The 24,305-nt window shown below is 42.7% G+C and overlaps 1 protein-coding gene across 2 annotated transcripts in view; it reads left to right on the plus strand.

The window, feature by feature from the left end:
- Positions 1-23,444, plus strand: part of SLC20A2 (solute carrier family 20 member 2) — a 45,641-nt gene extending 22,197 nt beyond the window's left edge. The window contains exons 5-10 of one of the 2 annotated variants that reach the window (XM_044663538.1): positions 5,202-5,318; positions 6,547-6,750; positions 9,320-9,911; positions 11,142-11,327; positions 12,363-12,447; positions 21,851-23,444. In XM_044663538.1, the coding sequence (XP_044519473.1) occupies positions 5,202-5,318; positions 6,547-6,750; positions 9,320-9,911; positions 11,142-11,327; positions 12,363-12,447; positions 21,851-22,015 (1,349 nt within the window). In that variant the 3' untranslated portion in view covers positions 22,016-23,444. Of the gene's footprint in view, positions 1-5,201; positions 5,319-6,546; positions 6,751-9,319; positions 9,912-11,141; positions 11,328-12,362; positions 12,448-21,217 lie in introns of both variants that reach the window. The other variant, XM_044663539.1, reaches the window with a different exon arrangement.
- Positions 23,445-24,305: the final 861 nt, after the last annotated feature.

A 24,305-nucleotide genomic window follows, 5' to 3' on the forward strand; every position in this document is an offset into this window, starting at 1 on the left:
AAAGGAATGACTTTATGCAATATAAAGCCATCGACGGTATAATGACTATAAAAAGTTTGGTTCAGTTCTTTTCTCCCCAGGGCATTTGAAAATTCCCCCCTTAACTTTGAATGATTTGGTATGCAAATTGTAAAGATGCTTGAAGTCAAAGCCAAACCACTATTCATCATATCTTTGTTATTCAGAAAATTGAAGCTGAAGATTCAGTGACTGAATCTGAACCAAATCTGCAGAATTGGGGTCTTGAATTCTCAGAGTTTGTTCCTGGCAGTCATTTTTTTGGCTAGGATATCTCAAGCAACTAAGGTTATGCCCTACTTTATTTATCCATAAATTATAGTAATGCCTTATAGCTTTTATAGGACTTGTGCTATTTGTAGTACATCTATATATAGCTCTACCCAAATGCTGTGATATAATTACTTAGAAGCAACTAGAGAACTTCATGAGAAAGGCATTCCCATGCAAATTATTTTTATTAGAGATTTTGTGGCATATAAAACAATCTTAAAAGTTTGAGAAACAAGTTTTGTTCAAGGTTTATATTAGGTTCTCTGTTTACATCTTTTTTTCTCAACAATTTTGTATCCACAGGACTTTATTTTAGTGAATTTGGTGTAATTTAAAGCTCTAAAACAAGCAAATTGGCAGTTGTTTTTTTTTAATGACAGCTTTAAAAAGTACTCATGTTTTTAGGCTATGATTGCTAATTGCTAAATTACTTGATTTTTATAGACACTTTTCTCTTTCAACTTCTTACTATTCTATCTACCTATTCCAGGCACCCACATGAATTATCTCCCCTAGAGTTTATTCATTATCTCTTTTTCTCCTTCCATTTATTTCCTTATTTTTACTCTCCAGGCCCCTGCCCTGATTATTCAGTCACCTGATTCTCCTTTCTGACTCCTATAAACAAAATAAGAAAAGGGCACTTCGTCCAGTTTGAAAGACATCTGCTCTTAGTCTTCCTTTTTGGAACACATTACCAGCTTGATTGGGCTAAGGACAAGATAAAAAAAATGAGAATAATGGAGGAGTCTACTGAGTTTTGCTAATCAGAAATGTGACCTTCAAATTCCTATTGCTTTATCCGATCAACTTTCCTTAACCCTCTTTGGTTGGTGTGGTTATTTGTACTAACAGCCAGATCTCCTCTTTCCCACAACATACTCCAAACGAGGTTTTAAACCAGGCTTTACTAAGTTCCTATATTGCTGACCACAAGTGGTAAAGCCCTTCCTCCTATTTTAAAGATGTTTTTAGTGATGTCTTTCATTCTTAATGTTAATATAGTTTTCTCCAGGACCCCCCTCTTTCTCCTCATTCTCCCAGAGAGCCTTCTCAGCTAACAGTATTTTTTAATGACAAAAAAGGGGGAGGTGGTCAGCATAACCTCACAGATACATCAAAAAGTCCGAAAATATGTGCTCTGTGGAACATTTGTGGATCTCCTACCTCTGCAAAGAAGTAAGGTTGGAGTGCCTTCTCATATCTCTTTGGAGCCAGACTTTTTTTTTTTTTGTCATTTTGCAACATTTATTTTTAATTTTTTGTATTATATGGTTCTTTCCTTTTAATTATCATCATTGTGTGTATTGTTTTCTTGCCTCTGTTTATATCTGTATATCTGTGTTTCTTTGTATTTGTCATTTCATAAAACACAGTAAGAAATTTATATTCATGTACTACAATTTTGTTTATCTATTCCTCAATCAGTGAGCATCAGCCATCTTTCCATTTCTTTGCTAACCCAAAAAAGTGCTGCTATAAGTATTTTGCTGTATTAGAGAACTTTCTTCTTATCGGTGATCTCCTTAAGATGTAAGCTCAATAATGGAATCTCTAAGTCAAAGAATTAGGAAAATTTGAGTCACTTTATTTGTATAAATTCCAAATTGCTTTCCAAAATGGTTGTGCTAATCCATAGCTCTACCAACAATGCACCAGTGTCTTCCCACAAACCCCTTTGGCATTGGTCATTCCCACCTTTTATTGTCTCGGAAAGCTTTCTTGTCCCCTTGAGGGTCCAGCATTCCTTTTGGAAAGTCATAGAGGCATGACCTGAGAAACACCTGTAATCCGCAGCAATGCCCTCTAGGATCTATATGCAGCTGATATGTGTGCTTGTTTTCAGAGACTTCTGTGGATGGATCCTTTTGTGCTCTTGGGGATGTTGCTCCAGTCTCTCCATTCGTCTATTAACTCCTCAGTGTTTGTAAAGCTGTTTGCAAACTTTAAAGTGCTCTACGGTGGTTGTTTGGGTTTTTTTTTTAAGACTGAATAGATACTTCATAAATGTTGCTAATGGAAATGAGGAAAAGGATAGTTTTTATGGACAGATTTGTCTCACAGTGTAACAAAATCTATTTTATCAAACTGTCTACAAAGTGAATCAAGTCATTTCAACACAGAAACCATTAAATATGAGTAGAGTCCATTCTGCAAATGAGCTTTTAAAAATGCTGGAATGCTTGAAATACATATTTAGTGACTTTGTGACTAAAAGCCATATAACGTAGAGCCACAAACCTGGATAACACATACATCGCTAGGACATTGTGCACTTCACAAAGAATATCCATTTCCGTTCTCAATTCGTTAACATGGTTCTACCTTAATATCCATTATTGGATTTAGCTAAAAAGAGTTTCTCCATATTCCAATTCCATAAACAACAAATGTTTCAAAGGCAGGGAGAATTATGAAGTCTATTGTCCTTAAAAAACCTCCTTATTTCTGCTTTTGTTTTAAAAAAAATGAGGTTTGTGTGTTTGGTCAGAATGTTTGCCCATGTACATTTTACCATTACTACTGAAGACAGAGAAGCCAGAGGAGGCCGCAGTTGTTTGGATGGGCTCTGTGTTCCAGACCTCAGCTTTATTGACCTTGGGGGGAGATGGACTGACTCATCTTTTAACTACATTTGTCTAATCAAAAAGTCAGAGATTTTCCAGATTCACTGATGCCCTTTTTTCTCTGCTAACAAATATGCTCAATCCTAAAAAATCCACCAGCCCTGCCTCAAGCTTGCTCTGTTCAGGGAAGCTAGTATCTCATCTCTCACCTCCTTCCTTTCTCCAAACTCCTGGAATGGACAATAGGCATTCATTCACCCCCTCCATGTCTTACAGCTCAGCCCCTCCCTTAGCTTGGCCAAGAATGGTCACCTCTGTGTCTTTTTCCACTTCTCCTCCCAGACTCACCTCTAGCATTCGGCAGGGTGAGCCCTTCCCTCCCTCCCTCAAGCCACCTCTCCGACCAGCACCTCTGACTTCTCCTTACATTTTCTCTCCGCTAGACAGAGTGCAGAGCCTTTCCTTACCCCCCCCCTTCTCCTTTCCTTGTGTTTTCCCCTTGGGCTGCCGCTCACACATCTGCATTTGCTGCTGTAATTCCTTAAAGGTGAAAACTAGATTTGTGTCCCGTCCCGTTCCCCCACCCCCACCCCAGCCTAACCATTTTGCTGAATTCATTCTGCATTTTCAGTTCCCTAAATTCAGTGTTTTTTAAGGATAATAGATTTCATAATTCCCCTCCTGCATTTGAAACATTAGTTGTTTATGGAATCAGAATATGGAGAAATTCTTTTTAGTTAAATCTAATAACATTTATTAAGGTTTCTTCAGTTTGGCTATCTCCACCTCTAGGCAATACTTGATCCCTTTGCATGGTTCCTAAAATCAATTATTACCATTCCCAGGGGCGGGGAAACATTTATTCTTTCACCCAACTTCTCTGTTAGAAGAATTAATTAATTTAAATAATATGGATTAATAAAAATGATATTATTATGTCCCAGGTTCTGGGCTTTACAGATATTATTTCATTTAAGTCTCACAACTACCTTGGGAGATAGATGTTGTTATTATTATTCCTATTTTATAAACAAAGGCATATAGCAGGTAAGTGAGTTGCCCAGGGTCACACAGCTACAAAGAATATCAGGCTGCATTTGAATTCAGGTTTTCCTGAGTCCAGGTCCAATGCTCTCTCCACTGTGCCGCCTATCTGTCCATTTATTTTTGGCTGCCCCATTACTGTGAACGACACTCCTCATGTTCCTCTCCTACGAATCCATGTTTGAAAGGTTTAGGTCATCTTTGACTTGTCCTCCTGTCTCGGTTCTCCATCAGTATCCACAGCCCCTCATTCCCCGCCAGCCTCCTGTCCAAACTGCCATGATAGCTTTCACCCTCCCGACTGCCTTTTCGGCTCTCCAGCCCATCATACACTTGCTGCCAGATTAATCTTCCCAATGGGCAGCTCCGGTCACATCCTTCTCATTAGCATCCATCTCTGGCCTCGTCTCGCGCTGTTCTCCATCAAGAAAAGGACCACTTCCCTTCCTTCACTTTTAGCCAGCTACCCTCTGCCTCAGTCTCTGTGGGCCAGGACCGAGGCATCTCACTCCTCTCCATCCTCTCCAGCCCCTGCCCTCCTGCCTCTTCCTTAAAGCCTTAGCTGGAAGGGCCGCTTCTCCCTTCTCGGAGCTCATTTCACACTCTTCCGTTTTCCTGCATTTATTCTGTATTTGAGTATAATTATTTGTGTGCATCTCTTTTATTCCTTCTTTTTTTTTAAACCCTTACCTTCTGTCTTAGAATTAATACTGTGTATTGGTTCGAAGACAGAAGAGCAGTAGGGCTAGGCAATAGGGGTTAAGTGACTTGCCCAGGGTCACACAGCTAGGAAGTATCTGAGGTCAGATTTGAACCCAGGACCTCCCATCTGTAGGCCTGGCTCTCAATCCACCAAGCCACTTGTAAGCTCATTGAGGGTAAGTGTATTATTTATCTCTGCCTCTGTCCCAGGGCTTAAAAAGAGCTGGAAGGGGCCTTAGAAAACAAGCCTCATTTCACCAAACAGAAAACCCAGGAAACCTCAGAAAATTGTGGTACTTCGCCCGAAGTCTCATAATTAATTAGTCCATGTCATAACAGGGAAAGCCCAGGTCATCTCTTAACTCCCAGTCTTAGGCCCTTCCTACTATACCAAACCCTCCCTCAGTGCCTAACACAGTGTTTTCCACATAGAAATTTATAAATATTATATATGTATAATATGATATAATTAATATATAATATTTATAAATGCCTATATACATATTTAAGTTAGATCAAATGTGTAACTGTGAACATGTTTTTGTGTACAATTGGGAAAATCTATTAAATATTATGTTGTTGTTTTTAACTTTGCAGTATTAGGTTTGAGTCTTCCAATGTGGGCCATAGCTCTCATTTCATTTGGCGTTGCTATTGTATTTGCTATTTTTGTGTGGTTGGTTGTCTGTCCGTGGATGAAGAGGAAAATAGCAGGTAAGATCCTACATATTTTGATTTGCTGAAATGTTCCCAATTCCTTACTTTTTCCTTATTCTTAGCCCTCAGTTATATATGGCATTATAATATTTTTTGTAAGTAATAAGAAAGATATACATCTAAACATATCCCATGCTCACCCCATCTTTGCCCTGCCTTTTCCTGACTGGTCAGTACCACATCCTACTCTCACTTTGTTGATTCTGATTATACTCCTTAGCTGTGCTACACATGCTGGTGTTTTGTTGTACCTTTATAATATTATATATATGCATATATATACTTATAAAATTATAATTATGATAAATGATAATTCATTGTTTTATGTATGTCCTCCCAACTAGATTATAAATATATTGGGGAAAGGTTTTTTCCTACTACAATATGTTTTTAATGATTGAAATTTTTATAGAAATTAAAAAGAATTTGCTTATTCATCTTAATGAAAAGAATTGATAGGTTTTCTATGAACTGAAAATGCACATATACACATGCACACACACACACACAAATTAGATGGACAGTTTTTTGAGCTCCAACTGGAGAGCTATGGAAACAGATATTTATCAGTTTCATTTGTTTTTTTCAGTTGTGTCTGACTCTTTATAATCTAATTTATTTGTGACCTTTTCTTGGCAAAGATCCTAGAATGGATTGCCATTTCCTTCTCCAGCTCATTTTACAGATGAAGAAACTGAGGAAAACAAGGTTAAGTGGCTTTCCTAAGATCACATAGCTAGTGCATGTCTTTGGCTAGATTTGAACTCAGATCCTTCTGACCTCAGACTCAGCTCTTTATCCATTAAGCCACCATATTTTAAAACTGTTATGATGAGATTTCTTTAAGTTTGTACACTACAGGGTTTTAAAATTTTTTCATTTAAGTACCATTTTCTGGCTGAAGGCAATTTGGCATAGTAGATATCTAGCACACTGGACTTGGTATTAGGAAAAGATGAGTTTTACTCAATTTTTGCTCAGTATGACACAGAATTTTATACAAGTGTGACACTTTACTAGCTGTGTGACCTTAGACAAGTCACTTAATTTCCCTCAGTCTTAATTCCTCATCTGTAAAATGCAGACAGTAATTACATCTATCTTACAGGTTGTGATGAGGCTCAAATTGAAATAATGTTTGTAAATGTTAATTTTTTTTTTTATTTTTAAAGGTCTTGTTGCATTGTAAAGGGTTGAGTTATAGTTTCAAATATGCTTTCTTTAGGCAAATTAAAGAAAGAGGGTGCCCTATCAAGAATATCTAATGAAAGTCTCCATAAAATCCAAGAAACTGAGTCCCCAGTATTTAAGGAGCTCCCAGGCGCCAAGGCAAATGACGATACCACTATTCCTCTCACCAGTTCAGCTCCCGAAGCCCCCGGAGGGTCAGAGAGCACAGTAAATGGAAGCCACTCGCGTGTCCCCTATGGTAAGGATCAAAGAGTCAGTGTCTAGACAACAGGAATTAGACGTTTCTGACATTTGGGCCTCAGTGGTGCCTCAGATGGTTCCCCTAAAGCTGAAGAATCCTCCGGAGACCAGGCCAGCAAGCAAAGGCACAGGACTGTGGCTGGGAGGTGGAGGAGGTTCCCTGGATACAGAAAGATTTGTGTCAATCGTGTTATCAAAAATTGCCATAACACCACACAGTGTATACACCTTGGCCCACAGAACCCACGTGTATTTTGTGTACCTGCAGGAATGATGCCTATTTTTAAGGACTAAATACTGGTAGGAAAGTGCCAGTAGAACCACAGCAAATTCAGATCTGAACAGAAAAGGCAGCCTGTAAAAAAGTGTGACCTCTTTTGTTTTTTCCATAGGCATAAATTAGATCCAAGTAGCCCCTACTGAGCCGGGGGAGAATTTAGTAAGAGGCAGGGACCCAGGCTGCTGCTCTTGGTTGGGTGCTCCTCATTTCTGGAAAAGCCACTGACTGACTTCTCTCAGTGTGTGGGGTGGCTGCCATCTGTACCATGAAAGGAGTCTCCATAGTGGCCAGATTCTGCTATGGCCATCAGCACATTGACCTAAAAACCACCCATGTCAGAGGCCGTGGCCAACACCCCTTAGTTTTCCATGATGAAGAGAAATGTCCTGCCAAGTGGCCTCTGTTATCCTGCACACAGTTTCTCTGCTGCCCATGGAGGTGTGGGGGAGACAGTAACATCCCGCATCGGGGAGGGCCAGAGCCATCCCTTCCCCAGATATGGCCCGGCATAAAGGCCAGGACGCAGCTGCCAAAGGTCCTTGTGGGTCGTGCCGAGACGACCCTGGAGCAGCCTTCCACGGTTACTGTCTTAGGAGTGAGGAAGTCAAGGACTGGTTTGACCCAAAGAACACGAAATGTCTGTATCACGTAGACTGACAAAAGCCTCGCCTTCCGTGGTGGCGGTCAGACTCAGAAACACGTTCTTGCTGGGCCCTGGCTTACAGTAAAGCAGTGGTGGGTTCATAGCTAAATATAGAGGACATCTCACAAGGGCGGGTAGACCAGTCTGATCAAAAGGCTTTTAAACTGAAAGGGAAGGGGAAGGGGGATATTGCCTACATACACCCACCCTGCTAAATACCCAGAGAGGGAAAAGGAGGAGGCACAGAGGTACCCAGAAATTCACAGGAGATAGAAGCTGGCCATAAAATACGTGTTCTCAGATGTCTGCGCCCAAATGCCAGAAACATGAGTAACAAAGCAAGGAAAACTCAAGATCCAAATAAAAGAAGGCAAATTTAGCCTTGCAGGGATCCCTGAGATTAATTGGGATGTGACCAATGACAGGAGGGTCTCTGGGAAAGGCCTACCTTGTATAAATAAAATGGCCTAGGTAGAAAGGGGCAGGAGTGAGGGCAGAAAACGTGCAGGAGAGAAAATCCAGGCCCCAGAATGGGGATGTTTTGGGTCAGGATCAATGGATAGAGAAGCAGAACTATTGGCTCTATATATCAGCAAGATTTGTATCCTTTGGTTTTAAAATTCCACCAAACCTGCCAGCTTTTTCCTGTCCCCTTTAGTCTGTGGACACACTGCAGTGATGCCTGCAGGCTACTTTTTTTTTTTTTAATGGAATTTGAGAGGGCAGCCAGGTGGCTGGATTGAGAGCCAGGTCTAGAGATAGGAGGTCTCAAACATTTCCTAGCTATTTGACCCTGGGCAAGTCACTTAACCCCCAATAAAATAAAATATATAAATATAAAGAGAATTTTATATGCTTTTTTAAAAGACTAGCACTCTCTTTATTCTGCATATTTTAATTTCAGAGCAAAATAAACATAAACAGCCCACAGTACACAACATTCCTACTTCCCAGATCAGGAGAGGGAGTAACAGGGAATCTATAAGCCCTGCTCTAATACCCTGGAAAACAGAAGGAAAGAAACACTAGACATTGGCAGATGGAGGCAAGCAGGACAGGGCCTCTACTGCTACTGTGGGAAACGGGAAATTACACAGAAGATAGGTATCTGATGCCGACTTTTGTCTAATCCACCTCCTTCAGGTGGGGGAGTCTCATCAGGAACAACCCCCTTGGTTATCTTCCATCTCTGAATCAATACTGGGTTCTAATACAATACAATCTTAACAAGGTAGAAGAGTGGTAAGGACCAGGTAACAGGGGTCAGGTGACTTGCCCAGGGTCACACAGCTAGGAAGTGTCTGAGGCCAGATTTGAACCTAGGATCTCCTGTCTCTAGGCCTGGCTCTCAATCCACTGAGCCACCTCACTTACTCTTGTCATATTTTTTAAAACATTGTCATTTTATGCTTTTGTGATTTAAGATTTTTTTTTTAATTTTTTTACTAGTTACATGCAATAACAAATTTCCACACAAGTTTTCCTAAGTTCTATGATGGAATTTATCTCCCTCCTGGTGAGGTGGGTTATATGAGTATCATCGTGCAGATCATTTCTGTATTGCTCATTTTTTGCTTTTGTAATTAAAAAGTTCCCGAGCTGTCTATTTGGCAGAAAGCGAGCCTTGTGCTTTCCCCTCTCCAGGAAGGGCCCTTTCCATGACGCACGGCTCAGTGAAGTCGCCGGTGTCCAACGGCACCTTCGGCTTTGACAGCCAGATGAGAAGCGACGGCCACGTCTATCACACCGTGCACAAGGACTCGGGCCTCTACAAGGACTTGCTACACAAAATCCACCTCGACCGGGGGCCTGACGAGAAGCCCCTGCAAGAGAGCAACTACAAGCTGCTCCGCCGCAACAACAGCTACACCTGCTACACGGCGGCCATCTGCGGGATGCCCGTGCACTCGGCCTTTAAGGCGGCCGACGCGTCCTCGGCGCCCGAAGACAGCGAGAAGCTGGTGAGCGACGCCGTGTCCTACTCCAAGAAGAGGCTCCGCTACGACAGCTACTCCAGCTACTGCAACGCCGTGGCCGAGGCCGAGATAGAGGCGGAGGAAGGCGGCGTGGAGATGAGGCTGGCCTCGGAGCTCGCTGACCCTGGCCAGCCCATGGAGGACCCCGGGGAAGAGGAGAAGGAGGAGAAGGACACAGCCGAGGTACACCTCCTCTTCCACTTCCTGCAGGTCCTCACCGCCTGCTTCGGCTCCTTCGCACATGGCGGCAACGACGTGAGGTAAGGGGCAAACAAAGGGCAGGCCCGGCCCCTGGCGGCAGGCCCGGCCCCTGGCCGCCCCTTCCGGCCAACGCTCTACCTGCTGCCCACAAAGCTCAGGGTTGGTTCTCGGGGCCAGGCCCTGAGCAGGACAGTGTGGAGGGAGAAGGAAGGAGGCACCGGAAATGATCTGAAAGGAAGGCGGGAATTCTGAGGGCCCAGGGGAGGGCCGAGGATGGAGGGGACCAAGGCCTGGGAGGTTCTGGGGGAGGCAAGTAATACTAGGAAGGGATACTGGAACCAGAGCGTAGAAGACATTGGATCTGAGGGCCCTATCCAGTGGCAGCTAGGAATAGTTTTTGAGCAGAGCAGTGACATGGCAAAGGAATATTTTAAAAACATTAACCTAGCAGTGGTGTGTAGCTCTGGTGGAAGGACAAGGAAACTGCCAGATAGAGAGCCTAGTTAAGAAGAAATGGTAAGGGGACAGCTGGGTGGCTCAGTGGATAGAGCCAGGCCAGGAGATAGAAAGTCCTGGGTTCAAATCTGACCTCAGACAATTCCAGCTGTGTAACCCTGGGCAAGTCACTTAACCTCCATTGTCCAGCCTTTACTGCTCTTCTACCTTGGAACCGATACACAGTATTGATTCTAAGAAGAAACCAGTATACAGTACTGATTCTAAGAAGGAAGGTTGCCAGGCCCAGAGATGGGAGGTCTTGGGTTCAAATTTGGCCTTAGACTCTTCCTAGTTTTATGACCCTGGGCAAGTCACTTAACTCCAATTGCCCAGCCCTTAAAATGCTCTTCTGTGTTAGAATCAATACACAGTATTGTTTCTAAGACAGGTAATGGTTAAAAAAGAATGATACAAAAAGAAAAGAAAGAAAAAAAGCAGTGGTAACAGGTAATGGGACCTAAATTGGGTGGTTGCAGTGGAAATAGAAAGGAATAAGAGAAAGCTGTAAGAGACATCATAAAGGAAGAATTTATGGGACTGTGACTTTTATCATCCCTTAATTTTTATACCTATGTTTTCCTTAAAATAAAATGATCTCTTTTATAGCTAGTTTGCCCTTTTTCTAAGTGTCCCTTTAAAAAAAATCATTGTATTTATCCTCTGCAAGTGTAAGCATTGCCGAGACAAGCCTAAACCCCTAGAAGGGAGCAGTGGGACGAGGAGATGTGCCTGGAGAAGCTGGTATCATTCACTTTGTATGTGTAATGACGATTCTTTCTTTCCCTTCCTAGTAATGCGATTGGCCCTCTGGTAGCTTTGTGGCTTATTTACCAACATAAAGGAGTAATGCAGGAAGCAGCTACTCCTGTCTGGTTGCTGTTTTATGGAGGAGTCGGTATTTGTGCAGGTCTCTGGGTTTGGGGGAGAAGAGTTATCCAGACGATGGGGAAAGACCTCACACCTATCACGCCGTCCAGGTGAGTGCCGAGTTAGCCATGTCAGTGGCCCAACACAGAGTGTGATGAATATTTGGAGGTAGATAAATGTGGGGACAGCTGGGTGGCTCAGTGGATCTAGCTAGGCCTAGAAACAAGAAGTCCTGGGTTCAAATCTGGCCTCAGACACTTCCTAGCTATGTGACCCTGGGCAAGTCATTTAACCCCTGTTGCTTATCCCTTACTGCTCTTCTACTTTGGAACCAATACCCAGTATTGATTCTAAGACAGAAGGTAAAGGTTTAAAGGGGAAAAAAGAATTATACAAAGATAGATAAAATAATCAAAGTTATGTATAAGGGACAGTGAAGTAGCTCAGTAGATTGAGAGCCAGTCCTGGATATGGGAGGTCCTGGGTTCAAATTTGGTCTTCCTAGGTGTGTGACCCTGGGAAAGTCATTTAACCCCCATTGCCTAGCCCTTACCATTTTTCTGCCTTGGAACCAATACACAGTATTAATTCCAAGAGAGAAGGTAAGAGTTTAAAAAAAGAAAAAAAAGGATGAATGCATGCTATTGGTTTTCCTGGTTGGTTTTCATTTTTCTTTTATTTCTAATTATAAATTTCTTTTCCTTTGATAATCTTAATAAAAGCCCCGATAGATATTTGTTTTACAGAAGCCCCTATTAGCTGAGGAGTCCACTGATTCCCTCCTAAGTCTAGAAGTTTAAAGCAAGAAGTTAGCTATTCCTGAGCCCCAAGACTCCTCAAGAATTGGAAAAGGCCTCCCCTCTTTGTGTCCTTTCCCCTCCCAAGGCTTCTAACAGTTTGTCCCAGGCCATGCCTAGTTTTCAGAGTAGAAAGGCCTCTCGGAAGCTGTGCACACGCTAATGCAGATTTATGAGTGTGGATTGTTTCCGTTCAGCGGTCCCTTGTTCTAGCGCTGTGATTCTGGGGCAGTCAGCAGCAGACCATTGAGCCCAAGAGTATTCTGGTATGGCCCTGGCACCCTGCCCGGTGTCAGTGAGGACTGATACAAAGAATGACTGTGCAGTGTTTTCTTATGCCCCCTGCAGTGGATTCACTATTGAATTGGCTTCGGCGTTCACAGTTGTGATAGCTTCCAATGTTGGACTTCCTGTCAGTACTACACACTGCAAGGTATGCCTCTGCCAAGTGCCTGCAGTCCAGGCGGTGGGTCCCCCTGGACTTCGGTCCTCAGGCTGCCAGGGTCAGTCTCGAGTGGTGAAGGGAACGTGGGGAAAGTGACACGGACGTGTGGCTCTGTCGATGGTGGCTTCCTCTGGCCGAAGCAGCCTGTGCTTTCTAGAACGCTCCCAAGTGGGTGCTTCGGCCTTTCCCAAACTGGGCCACTCGAGCTTGACCCCAATCTCTTGCTTCCCATTGGGCAGCTGGGACAGCTCTGCTTCCTTGATGCATGCACGCATGGCAAGGTCTTTCCCCTCTCCCAATCTGCTGCAGTTGCTCCATTGGTCCTTTTTCTTCTTTTTCTCTCGTTTCCACAGTGGTTTTTGCATTGAAGTAATGTCTGCGCTAACCGTGATAGTAGCCTCAAATGGGGGCATTCCAATCAGCTCCACTCACTGCAAGGTATTGGGAGTTGATCAAAGAAATGAAGCTAAAATCAGTCATCCAGAAGAAATTGAAATAAACATTTGTTTCAGTTTGCTTTCCTTAGGTAGCCCTCAAAAGGAGCCCTCTGTCTTATTTACTTCCAGTAGCAACATGGGAAGGAGAAAGAGCCTTGGTCGTAAAGGCAGCCACTCTAGGTTCAAAGTCTGGCACCAGAGGCTCTGGGCAAGTCATGCTCCCTGAACCTGTTTTTCTATAGAAAATGAAGGTGATAATATTTGCACTTTGTGATCTGTTTGCCTAGAGACAACAATCAAGCATCTTACTCAAAAGAATGCAAAGAATAATTTCTGTCACAGGAGATAAATGGAAGGGTTGCAGAGAAGATGCCACAGACTGGGATACATGTCCACCTTTATTATTTAAACTCCACAAATTTAAAGCACTTTCCAGTTTTCCTAGATGCTTCTGAATTATGAGCCCTCTCTAAAGAGAGTAGACTAGAAGCAATTTTCTATTAGCAATATGTGGCCTTGCTGAGGGCAGGTTCTAAATTAGCCATAATAATTTTCAATAGGGGGCAGCTGGGTAGCTCAGTGGATTGAGAGCCAGGCCTAGAGACGGGAGGTCCTAGGTTCAAATCCGGCCTCAGACACTTCCCAGCTGTGTGACCCTGGGCAAGTCACTTGACCCCCATTGCCCACCCTTACCACTCTTCCACCTAGGAGCCAATACACAGAAGTTAAGGGTTGAAAAATGTAAAAAATAAACAAATAAATAAATAAATAATTTTCAGTGCTAACTGAGGACCTTCACTTGGTGGTATATATAAAAGGTTCAGCAGCAGCAGGGATAGGATTTTTTTAACCACAAAGTATGGAAATGTCTCCCTAGCTTAAAGAAAAAAAGGTGATTTTTTAAAAATACCATTCAGAGTGAGTTTTTTTGTTCATATCATAAGAAGTGAACATTTTTTTCACCTCTTAATGCTCTCGGGTTCTAGGATTTAGAAAGAATCTTTGAGGGCCTCTAATCTAACCCTTCATTTTATAGATGTGGAAAGTGAGGCTCACAGTAGTGACATGGCCAGGTTCACACAAGAGTTAAGTAGGGCATCTTTTCAAAACCACTAATGGGTTACAAATAACAGGTTTTAAAGAATTGTATCTTAATGTGTCTAAGCACATGATAGCAACATGTGTTACCAACTACATTTCTTTCTTTAAAAATATTTTATTTAACTTGGGGATGGAATAGAGGGAAAACATTGTTTCTTGTGAATGAAACATTATAATTGGCTTTTAGCAAAATTACCCTATATGAAGAGCAATCCTAATGAAATCAAACTGTTTCAAAAAACCCAAAAGATTCTGTCGAGGAAATATTGAAGATTATTTCTTTAGTTTCTCTAGTTTGCTTACTGCTTTCCTAACTTTTCATTCATCAAATTATTTATTAACAAACTAATCTCTTATGTTTTAATATAATAATTAGATCCTAAAATAGTATTAAATCATAAGTAATGCCAGTCTTGCTGATACCACTAGTATCCAGAATATAAACTATTTGGAAACTAATAAGTACAACCTATATATGAATAACAAACTCAAATATTTTACCTTAAAGTATAATTTATCACAACATCAATGAACTTTAGATTGTAATGAATAGGAGCTCATAGCAAAATAAAGAATCTGTCCTGATATTTGCAAATCCCTACCAGATTAGGACATCAATAAAAATTAAAATCTGTTTTATTTTAAAGTATCTTTCAGACATCTTCAGTACATTAGGTGCCAGTTCCTCTTACCTAGATGAACATCTCTGCACTTCCTCAACTGTAAGCGTATCAAAGATGATGGATGTTTTAGAAAGTGATGGTTGTCTTGATAGTCTGGAACCATCTGGAGGCCTGTAGCCTTTAAAAAAAATTGGATAACTGCATTTCAGTATAATTGGCTTCCTTTGCAGCTATATGTGTTTTGTTTTATGCATTTAAAAACTTTGTTTTGACAAGGGATCCATGGACTTCATCAAATTGACTACCAAAAGTTATCCATGAAACAAGAAAAGTTAAGAACTAAATCATGGGAGGGAGGTACCCAGAAGACCTAATTAGGTGCTCAGGCTTCAGAGACAATTCTCTTTGCTTCTAAAACTTCACATTATAATTAATTCATTCTGAGGACTCCTACCCTAAAGTCCTACTCTGCTGGAGGTGAGCCTGACTGCTTATGGCAAGGGGACAAAAGCTCCGTCACATCTACCAAGCTAGAAAAGCTTTGAGTGTGGCCCAGTGATGGACCACGTGCCTAGCAGCAGTGACCAGCCTACGGAGAAAGGTCACCAGAAGTTTGGCCAACAGGTCCTGAATTTCTTTCCCCAGAGGCATTTGTTTTGGGGTTTTTTTGCCAGAGGCATTTGTGAAGACAGTAAGCCACAGAGTACCCATTCTGATGGAATCAGAAAATTTTTTTAAGTACTAAAATATCATTAGATATGTCCCTACACACCAGAGAGCTCTTTTAGCCTTCCTCTATTCCTGACATATCTACCATTAGTAATGTGTTTTATAGTCTGAGTTAAGACATTCTGTCCTGGGTGCAGCTAGGTGGCTCAATGGATTGAGTTCAAATCTGCCTTCAAAACATTTCTGGCTGCGTGACCCTGGGGAAGTCACTTGACTCCCATTGCCTAGCCCTTACCACCGTTGTTCTGTCTTGGAACCAATACACAGTATTGATTCTAAGACAAAAGACAAGTTAAAAAAAAAAAAAAAGACATTCTCTCACCTAGAAGGGATAATCTGGTCATTGGATCCCTGAGGAAATGGGATCTGGCAGGAAATTTTTATTTTAAATTTTATCAAACATTTACTGAGCACCTATTAGGCACTCCTCCATGGAATTTACATTCCAATGTCGAGAATGTGCCTGTAGATGGTATATGTCGGGGTGTGCCCAGGTGGTTGGAAGAATCTCTCCCCGGAGCAGAGCCAGGACCTGCCTGCCCCAGCTCCCTGCACCCAGGAGATGGGACACAAGGATCCTCGTCCCCCTGCCATGGAGCCGTACAGAACACACACAGGGGCCTGATGGGAATGGAAGAGACCTGAGAGAGGAGCCTGAGCCTGTGCCCATGCCGAGGGGGCCCAGGCAGGGCTGAAGATGGCCCCAGGGCTCGAGGAGAGCAAGCCACCTTCAGACAGGCCAGGACTCCTCACCTTTACCAGCCTGTCTGCAGTATCAAGATGGAGACAGAGCAGCGGTAGGTTGAATTACTAGCAGCAATGGGAAGACACCCACATGTCTCAAATATCTCCCAAGAATGCCTAAGAGAAGAATTCATCTCGTGGTCTAGAAAGCTGCTGCCAATGACAGAGCACGCTTGATCCTGGCTGGGATCTAAGAACTTGCATTTGGGCACTGCCGGGCTGGGGTCGGAAAGAAAGGAGTCGACTTCCCTTTTGTACCGTACCAGGGTGAGGAAATATGGAAAGCAAATCTGCCACCCCTACTCAAAAAAAAAGAAAAAGGTCCAAAGGCATTCCTGGATGGTGAGTTGGTCACATCCTTACCTTTGAAAAAGAACGAACTCTGCCGTGCAAAATGTGCCCAGGAGGCTCACAGCCACCCACCCCTGGCCAAATCAGAGGGTCAGCCACCACAGAGTTCTGCCAGCCTGCATCCCCGATGGGCTGTGGGCGAAGTATGTGAGTGTGGGAGCCAGTTAAGAATTGGGCCCTGTGTAAAGAGAGTCAGGAATCCACAAGCAGCTGCTGTTGTTTCTGATCGCACCCTGGAAACTCACGAGTCCTAATTACCCCGAGGAGCAGTTTCTCTCATTTATTCTAGATGTTTGGAGACAACAGACAAGGGGCAGCTAGGTGGCTGAGCAGATGAAGTCCAGGCCCAGAGTCAGGAGGACTTGGGTTCAAATGTGGCCTCAGACACCATGTAGCTGTGTGACTGCACAAGTCCCAGTGGTCTGGCCCTTGCCACTCTCGTGTCTTCTAATTCATATGAAGATAGAAGGTGAGGATTTTTTTAAAAAGAATCGACTGATATAAGGGAAGGAGCATTACATTTGAAAGTCTGATCCTGATCCTAAACACTTGGAAGTCATATGACCAGTTAAGTCTTGGGAGCTTCAACTCTGACTGGTAAAGCAGGCACATCACAAAAGATGGGCATCAGCTCCCCACCCTGCATGGCAAGGCACTGGAAAGGGAGGTTTTGATCATCCATAGCCTTAGCCAGTTGTCACTAATTCCCTCACTTTTATCATTGTGGTTTCCTTATTATTAGCTGACTCATGAGAGCATTTATATGTCTCCAAAGCCTTGACATAGGGGCACATATTTAGAATATGTTGAAGACAAAGGGAACTAGGAGGTGAAACCCAAAGCCATATTAGAGTTGCTTTTCAGCAGCTCTTTGCAGAGATTTGCAGAGAGAAGATTACAAAATATGGCTATAATGAGCTTTCACAATGATCAGTGTATTTCATTTAGGCCTGCTGCCCTCCACCCCAAAAGGAAATGAAGAACTGGAGAGCCCAAAAAGAACACAGCTTCTGTGATCCCTATGGACAGTAAGCGTGCTAGACGCCCAGGGTGTTCACCCTTCTAAATGTCAGGGCTAAATAATAATAGTTTGTTTATATCCCATTTTACAGCTTCTCCCTGCCTTACAGATAATGAAATGGCCACAAAAGGAAAATACTCTTAGAAAAGAATAGTAGAAACAATTATTAAAATTAAAATTATAATAATAATTTAAACTGGCTTTTATAGAGCAATTTAAGGTTTGCAGACACTTAATACGTAGCATCTTATCTGTACCTCACAACAATCATTACTCCAAGTCCAGTCTGCCAGCTGGTTTGCTAAATATGTTCTCCTCTTCAAGGTAGCTGTGTGTCTGGAAGAGCTTACTAGCAGCCAGTAGTAAATGACCACCGCTTCTACTGCATAGTGAGCATAGGGAGATAGATCGTCTAGGGCAGCCCTCTAGTTTTTACCAAACAGGAAACCGAGGCACAGAGTCAGGGAGAGGTGACTTGTCTAGAGTCACACTTTTAGTTGGGGTCATAGTTGATCAATCAATAAACATTTATTAAGCCCCTCCTTTGCACCAAGTTCTGTGCTAAAATCTGTGGTTACAAAAAGAGGCATAAGCCATTTCCTGCCCTGAGCAAGTCTTAATAAACTCGTGCCTTCTTCCCTCCTTCCACTGACTCTCCCAAGTATGCTTACATTTTTAGTCATGCCTTTCATTATGGGAAGCCATCCTCACCAGATACTTTGGCTTTCATATCTGTAATTGGGGCAAATAAAAATGTTCACAAAAGCAAAGTTCACTCATGTGCTAAGGATTCCTTCCTGCAGTGAACCTTACTTGCCTTGTAACGTGTTCACAACTAATCAGTATAGGCATTATTGACAACTCCTTGATAGAGATCCAGACCCAGTTCAATAATCTTTTGGTTTCCAAATGGGGCAAATTTTGGATTGGCTGCTGTGTGCATTTCTCATCCAACTGTTGTGGAAAAGAAAAAATTTTTATAAACCCTAAAGCACTGTAGGGTAGATCATTTAGAGAGTAGAGAACAACACAAAGGTCCCTTAAATTGGAGTAGGCCAGACTCTAGACATCCAAGCTTTATGATTTAAACGAAAGGTGTTGAGGCTCTTTGGTTTTTCCATTTGAATGACCTGTATTTGACTTGGTGAATAAATCCTGGAGACTTGCCCAGAGGTTCAATCACTTCCCCTGAGTTACAGATTTTCTTCATAAAAATTACAATAATGAGCTTACTAGAGTTCATGTAGCACTTTGCAGCTTGCATAGCCTTTTACATACACAAGCCCATTTCATTTCAATAACCCTGGGCAATGTAGGTGCTGTTATTATACCCATTTTACGTAGAGATGAAGTGAAAGGGAAAGAGATCAGTGATTTGCCCAGGAACACAGAACTGAGAAGCATTTTGAGGCAGGAATTACTCAAGCCTTCCTGACACCTGGTTCAGCACTCTTCACTGAACCCTGCTTTTTTTGTGGGGGGGGGGGCAAGACCCAGATTTCCTACACTATAAAATTTCTTCATCCAGTGTAGACCCACACCTGCACACAGCTATATAGCCAGTGTGTGCCCAACGCAGGATTTGAACTCAGGTCTTCTGACCCTGAGGCTTCCTCTCTGTCAGCTGCCCAGTGAGCATTGCCCCTTCAAGATTCATCAAGTGGTTACAAATAATCCCACTTCTCCTGTAAACCATAGCTAACAGAGGATTTAGTGTTACTGGAAAAGATTTGTTTGCCAGGCATATCTCTCTAAGCCAAAACACAAGATAGACTACAGTGAATTTTAACAGCCATGGTTAGGATTTTCTCAGTTCATTAATTAAATGAGCTTCTTTTCCCCATCTAGTGGAGATTGCTGAGGAAGCACGTTCAAATTGAGGCAAATATAGAATATTTGCTCTTACTAGATTTCGGATTGGGATTAAGAGAAGAATTGCTGTTGTGATTTTTCCTCCCAAGGAGACTTTGTTCTCTTTGCTTATCCCCATACAATTCTAGATTGGGGTAAAGTGTGATTTCTCATTTATTAAAGAGAACAGTCAGCATGGAGCATTTGCAAGAAACCCCTCCTGATTGGAGGCTTCAGAATTCCGGCTGCTTCCTGCCCCAACACCTTTCCTCTCCCATTCCTGCCTTTTCTTTCTTCCCCATCCTCTGCCATGACTAAGGTCACCCGAGGACATGCCTCTTTTCTGAAAGAAAGATTCAGAGAAGTATTCAAGGTCCCCTGCACTTCATTGAGACTTTCTCTACCTTTTCATCCCAAAGATTGGAAGCATTATCCTGAAAGCAGGGACCTGTGGAACCCTTCCTCCCCAAATAGGAAGGTTCTCCTATAGAAAAAAATTACCATAATCTGCAGTCATCCAAGAACAGGTTGTTCATCAGAATCTCCGGCATCATTGTTACCCTACACGTGCATTCATGGGTTACTGATTTTCAAAGAACATAAATGAAATATGCAGAATGGGGTGCAATGGAAAGGTCTGGAGTCGGAGGATTTGGATTGAATGTCAGCTGTGAGCCATCTTATCTGTAGGGACATGGTGGACCACTTGTTCTCTGTACCTCAGTTTCCTTATCAGCCAGATGAGGTGGCTGGGCTAGATGAGCTCTACTGACCCTCCATCTCTAATCCCATGGCTGGCACCTCACCGACCTGTGACAGAGGCAACACTGAGGATCCTGTAGGGCAACAGTCGGCAACCTTTTTGGCCATGAAAGCCATAAATGCCTGGGGAAGGAGGAGGATGGAGGCGGAAGGCGCTGGAATATGGGGCGGGGGGGCTGAAGGGCCCCCTGGGGCACATCCTGGGGCTCTGCCTGGACTGGCAGGTCGGGAGGTGGAGCCAGATATGACTTGAGAGCCATACATTGCCGACCCCTGCTGTTAGGGCCTGAGCCCCCATGATGAACATTAGCCTTTGATGACTTAAGGATAAAAAGTGTTCATTTCTAAGTCATGCACATAGTATCTTATTTCATCCTCAGAACAATCCTATGAGAGAGGCACACATTACTGCCCTCAGTTTACAGATGAGGAAACTGAATATAAAAGAGATTGAGTGATCAGAAACTTTAGGCCTCTATACTCAAAGGTCCGTGGCCTTTATGGGACCCCATGCCATGGCTGAAGACAGGTAGAATAGGGGTCAGTCACCATTTCCAATAACCAGAACTGGCTCTCCTTTAGTAGACCATGGTCACCTCCATCACTCACTTGCATCCTGATAAAATTCTAAGTGTTGCCCTTTGTTTAGGTCATTTGCTTGTAAATGCTGGTGACTGGAGCCGGCCAGTTTGCCCTGGCGGCCACTTGTTTAGATTTGGGCAGTCAGCAAAGGCAAAGTGTTCTTATAGAAAATTTCCCTCAATGTCACAAGTGTGCCAAGGTGCCATTTGGTTAAAATTTGGGACTATCCTTTGTGTTATTGGAAATTTTGGGGTCCTTGAACTACATTTCCCATGAGCCCACTGGCTTCCTGTCATTACATGATGACGTAGACAGGAGAATAAAATTGAGTGGCTGGACTTGCTCTTTCTCTTTTGCTTCCAATCCAGCAGCATGGTGGCAGCAAGTAAAAGCTAGCATGGCACGTGGCTTTATTTTCTATTGGCTACTAATCTATAAAAAAATAATATTTTTAAAGTTATCTTTTTATATTCATTTTATTTCTTACACCCTGAAGGCCAAGAGCCACTTTGAGGAATGTTTATTCTTGTCCTTTTTAATAATTTCATTTCTTTTAGTTCATAAATGTGCTCAGAGACCCTGAAGAAGTCTGCTTTTTAAGATTCATGCCCTAAACCACTGGAAAACAAGGAGCAGGTGTTTAGAAGATAACTAAGGCATTTGGGGATTTATAATATCTGTCATTTCCAGTAGGAGACACAGAAATTGGCACATAATAGTAATCCTGTGTTAATGAACCTCCATTTTGCTTCAGAATTATTACAGATATATTGAAGGGGTTAGAGAAATAAATAGTGTTGCTTCTTACTTGTCTCTAACTGCGTTTGTTTATTATAATGGGCAATATCCCTTCCAGGGGCAAAGAGACACCTGATTGGACCTAGTAGGACTTAAAACAAAGATGTTTTCTTTGTTTTCACATTAGATTTACATGTACAATAGGAAACAATTTCTTAAATACCTCTAGGACTGATCAGTGGTGAGAAGGTAGACAGGGCTGTTGATGTTAATACCCAGCTCATGGATATGCAGACGATAGGAAGGCAAAGGAATAATTTCACCAGCCACCCTGGACTTCATTCATTTCTCAAACCAGCAGTGTTATCAGCAAGTTGGCATTAGTTGCTTACAAAACCCATCTCTTGCTTTGCCTGCCCAGGTTTTCACTTGAAATTTTCAAATCCCTCCAGGTTGGCTCAGTGGTAGCAGTAGGCTGGATCCGTTCCCGAAAGGCAGTTGACTGGCATCTCTTCCGGAACATCTTCGTAGCCTGGTTTGTGACTGTCCCAGTGGCCGGCTTGTTCAGCGCTGCCGTGATGGCCATCCTGATGTACGGCATCTTGCCGTACGTGTGATGTGGCTCCAGAGATCAATAGATTTATCAATAAAGGGAGAGTCCGATGTGTGTCTGGGTGTGACATGGTGTGACTGGCTCTTCAAGGCACACCCGTGGAACACACATCTAACAGCACGCACATATATGCTCACTAAGCCACCAGCTTCACGAGACGGGGACCCCACTCCCTACACAGTCCACCCAAGCGCCAGGATCCCAGCTTCCATCATCTAACTTAACTACTGTCCATAACAATGTGTATCTAATTGGTGACATAACATGTGATGCTGTTACTTATATATTAAATATATACTATATACATAGAGTAGGAAGCACTACTGCAAATATATTCAAAGTTGGGGTGGAGAGAATTGCCTAGAATTATCCAATAAATCTTTGTATATAATTATTTCAGTGGCTGTTTCTAAAGGCCTTTTAAAGGCAACTGTAGATTGGGAAATGCTTTTTTTTTTTTTTTTCCATTTGCTATTCTGTAAGATAAATGAGGTACAGACTATATAACAAATTTGAAAACACTGTAGGTCTGTTATGGTCTCTGTGCTATTGGAAATAATACTGGAACAAAAGTTCACAAGTGCTTTCATGAAATAATTTGTCCATACTGTATTGATTATTGTGTAATATATTGTAATTGCTTTTGTAAATACTTAAAACTGTAACTTTTTAATGGTGCATTTCCCTTATATGTTTTGGATCAGAAAGTTTTAGAAAGTACCAAAGAAGCAGGGGAGTATTTTGCCAGTATTACATTTTCACACCATATTTATCTCCTTCCTTGTTTCCACTATTAAACTGAGATGTGGCAAGACAGATCACGTTTGAACCTGCTCCAGAATAGTTTTTTATGATCGATATAACCATCATTCCCATGGAGCATCTGCAATCTCAACCCCCCCTCCCCTTCTCTCTCTCCCTGAATCCCACAAATCTGGGAGGTCTCAAGTGTACTAGAATGCTGTGGTTCATTACAGAGAACACACAGATTTAAGGAAACGTGATCAAATGGTGTAGTGTCAGGTCTGCACACCAAATGATCCCCTCCTCCCTATCACCTCATCAAATTCCAGTCACAGATCGCGAAATGTGTTATGTATTCTGTGATGGGACATGATGGAGCTATTCACTCACAATTCGAGGAGGAAATTCTGGGTTTGATTTAGCTGACTGAAATGGTCACTTATCAGAAAGTCCATCCGGTTAGTGCTTGTAATTGGGGATGGAGCTGAGGGTGCCAGGATTCTCGCCTGGCCCTTAGGCTGTTGTTTTTTCTTAGAGGGAGGGAGAAAGCTCAACTAATGTTTAGGAGCCTGAGACTATTGAAATGCTGCTAAAATTTTGATATTGACAGACATTTTATTGGTACTTCATTGTGATTTTTTTCATTAATCAGCCATATTAAATTTATAATAAAAATGACCCCTGAAATACTACTGTTTGGAACTCTCTCTTTAATTTTTATTGTATTGTCTTTTGCATTTGAGAAGACAGCAGTTGGAGTCAGCATATAGTAGGGATGTTTGTTTTTTTAAACCCTTACCTTCTGTCTTAGAATCAATGGTGTATTGTTTCCAAGACAGAAGAGCTGGAAAGACTAGGCAATGGGGGTCAAGTGACTTGTCCAGGGTCACACAGCTAGGAAGTATCTTGAAGCTAAATTTGGACTCAGTACCTCCCTTCCCTATACCTGACTCAATCCAGAGCTACCAGAAGGCCCCAAAGAATGAATTTTAATGAGAATTGTTTACAGTGATCCCTCACCTGTAGACACCCCTGCAATTAGGTGAAAATCCATGAAGTAGTGGGAAAGCAAACAGAGCATTGCTACAGTCACTGAGCCAATCAGCACCCAGGATACAGAACAGTGCTGGTGAGGGGTCCCCATGGGTCCCCAGAGCTGTTGGTTAGGAGTTCAAACCCCCACCCATCCAGGAATGTCATCTCTGTCTCAAGTCAGCCAGCTTTCCCAAGGGGGACAGAAGAGGTGGCAGAGCCTCTCCGTCTCCTGGCTAACTGGGCACGATAGGGAAGGGCCCCTCTGTCCCTGGGCCCCATTCCTTTGGGCCCAATCTAGCATCTCCAGTGTCTTCTGTCCTGTCGTTGTGTGTCTATGAGCTTCTGGTCCGGCCACCTTGCTCTGGCCTGCTCTCTCTTCATTCGGTGTGACGCCCCTGCCCGCTCCAGCTTCTCAGACCCAACACTCCTGCCCACCCACATTCCAGCCCCATTCTGCCTCCCTCCCCCCCCCCTCCCACCCCCGCACCTGTTTCTTTGCGGGCCCCTGCGAGGGT

The sequence above is a fragment of the Gracilinanus agilis genome, chromosome 2 (genome assembly GCF_016433145.1).
Source record: "Gracilinanus agilis isolate LMUSP501 chromosome 2, AgileGrace, whole genome shotgun sequence".
In the NCBI taxonomy this organism is placed as follows: domain Eukaryota; kingdom Metazoa; phylum Chordata; class Mammalia; order Didelphimorphia; family Didelphidae; genus Gracilinanus; species Gracilinanus agilis.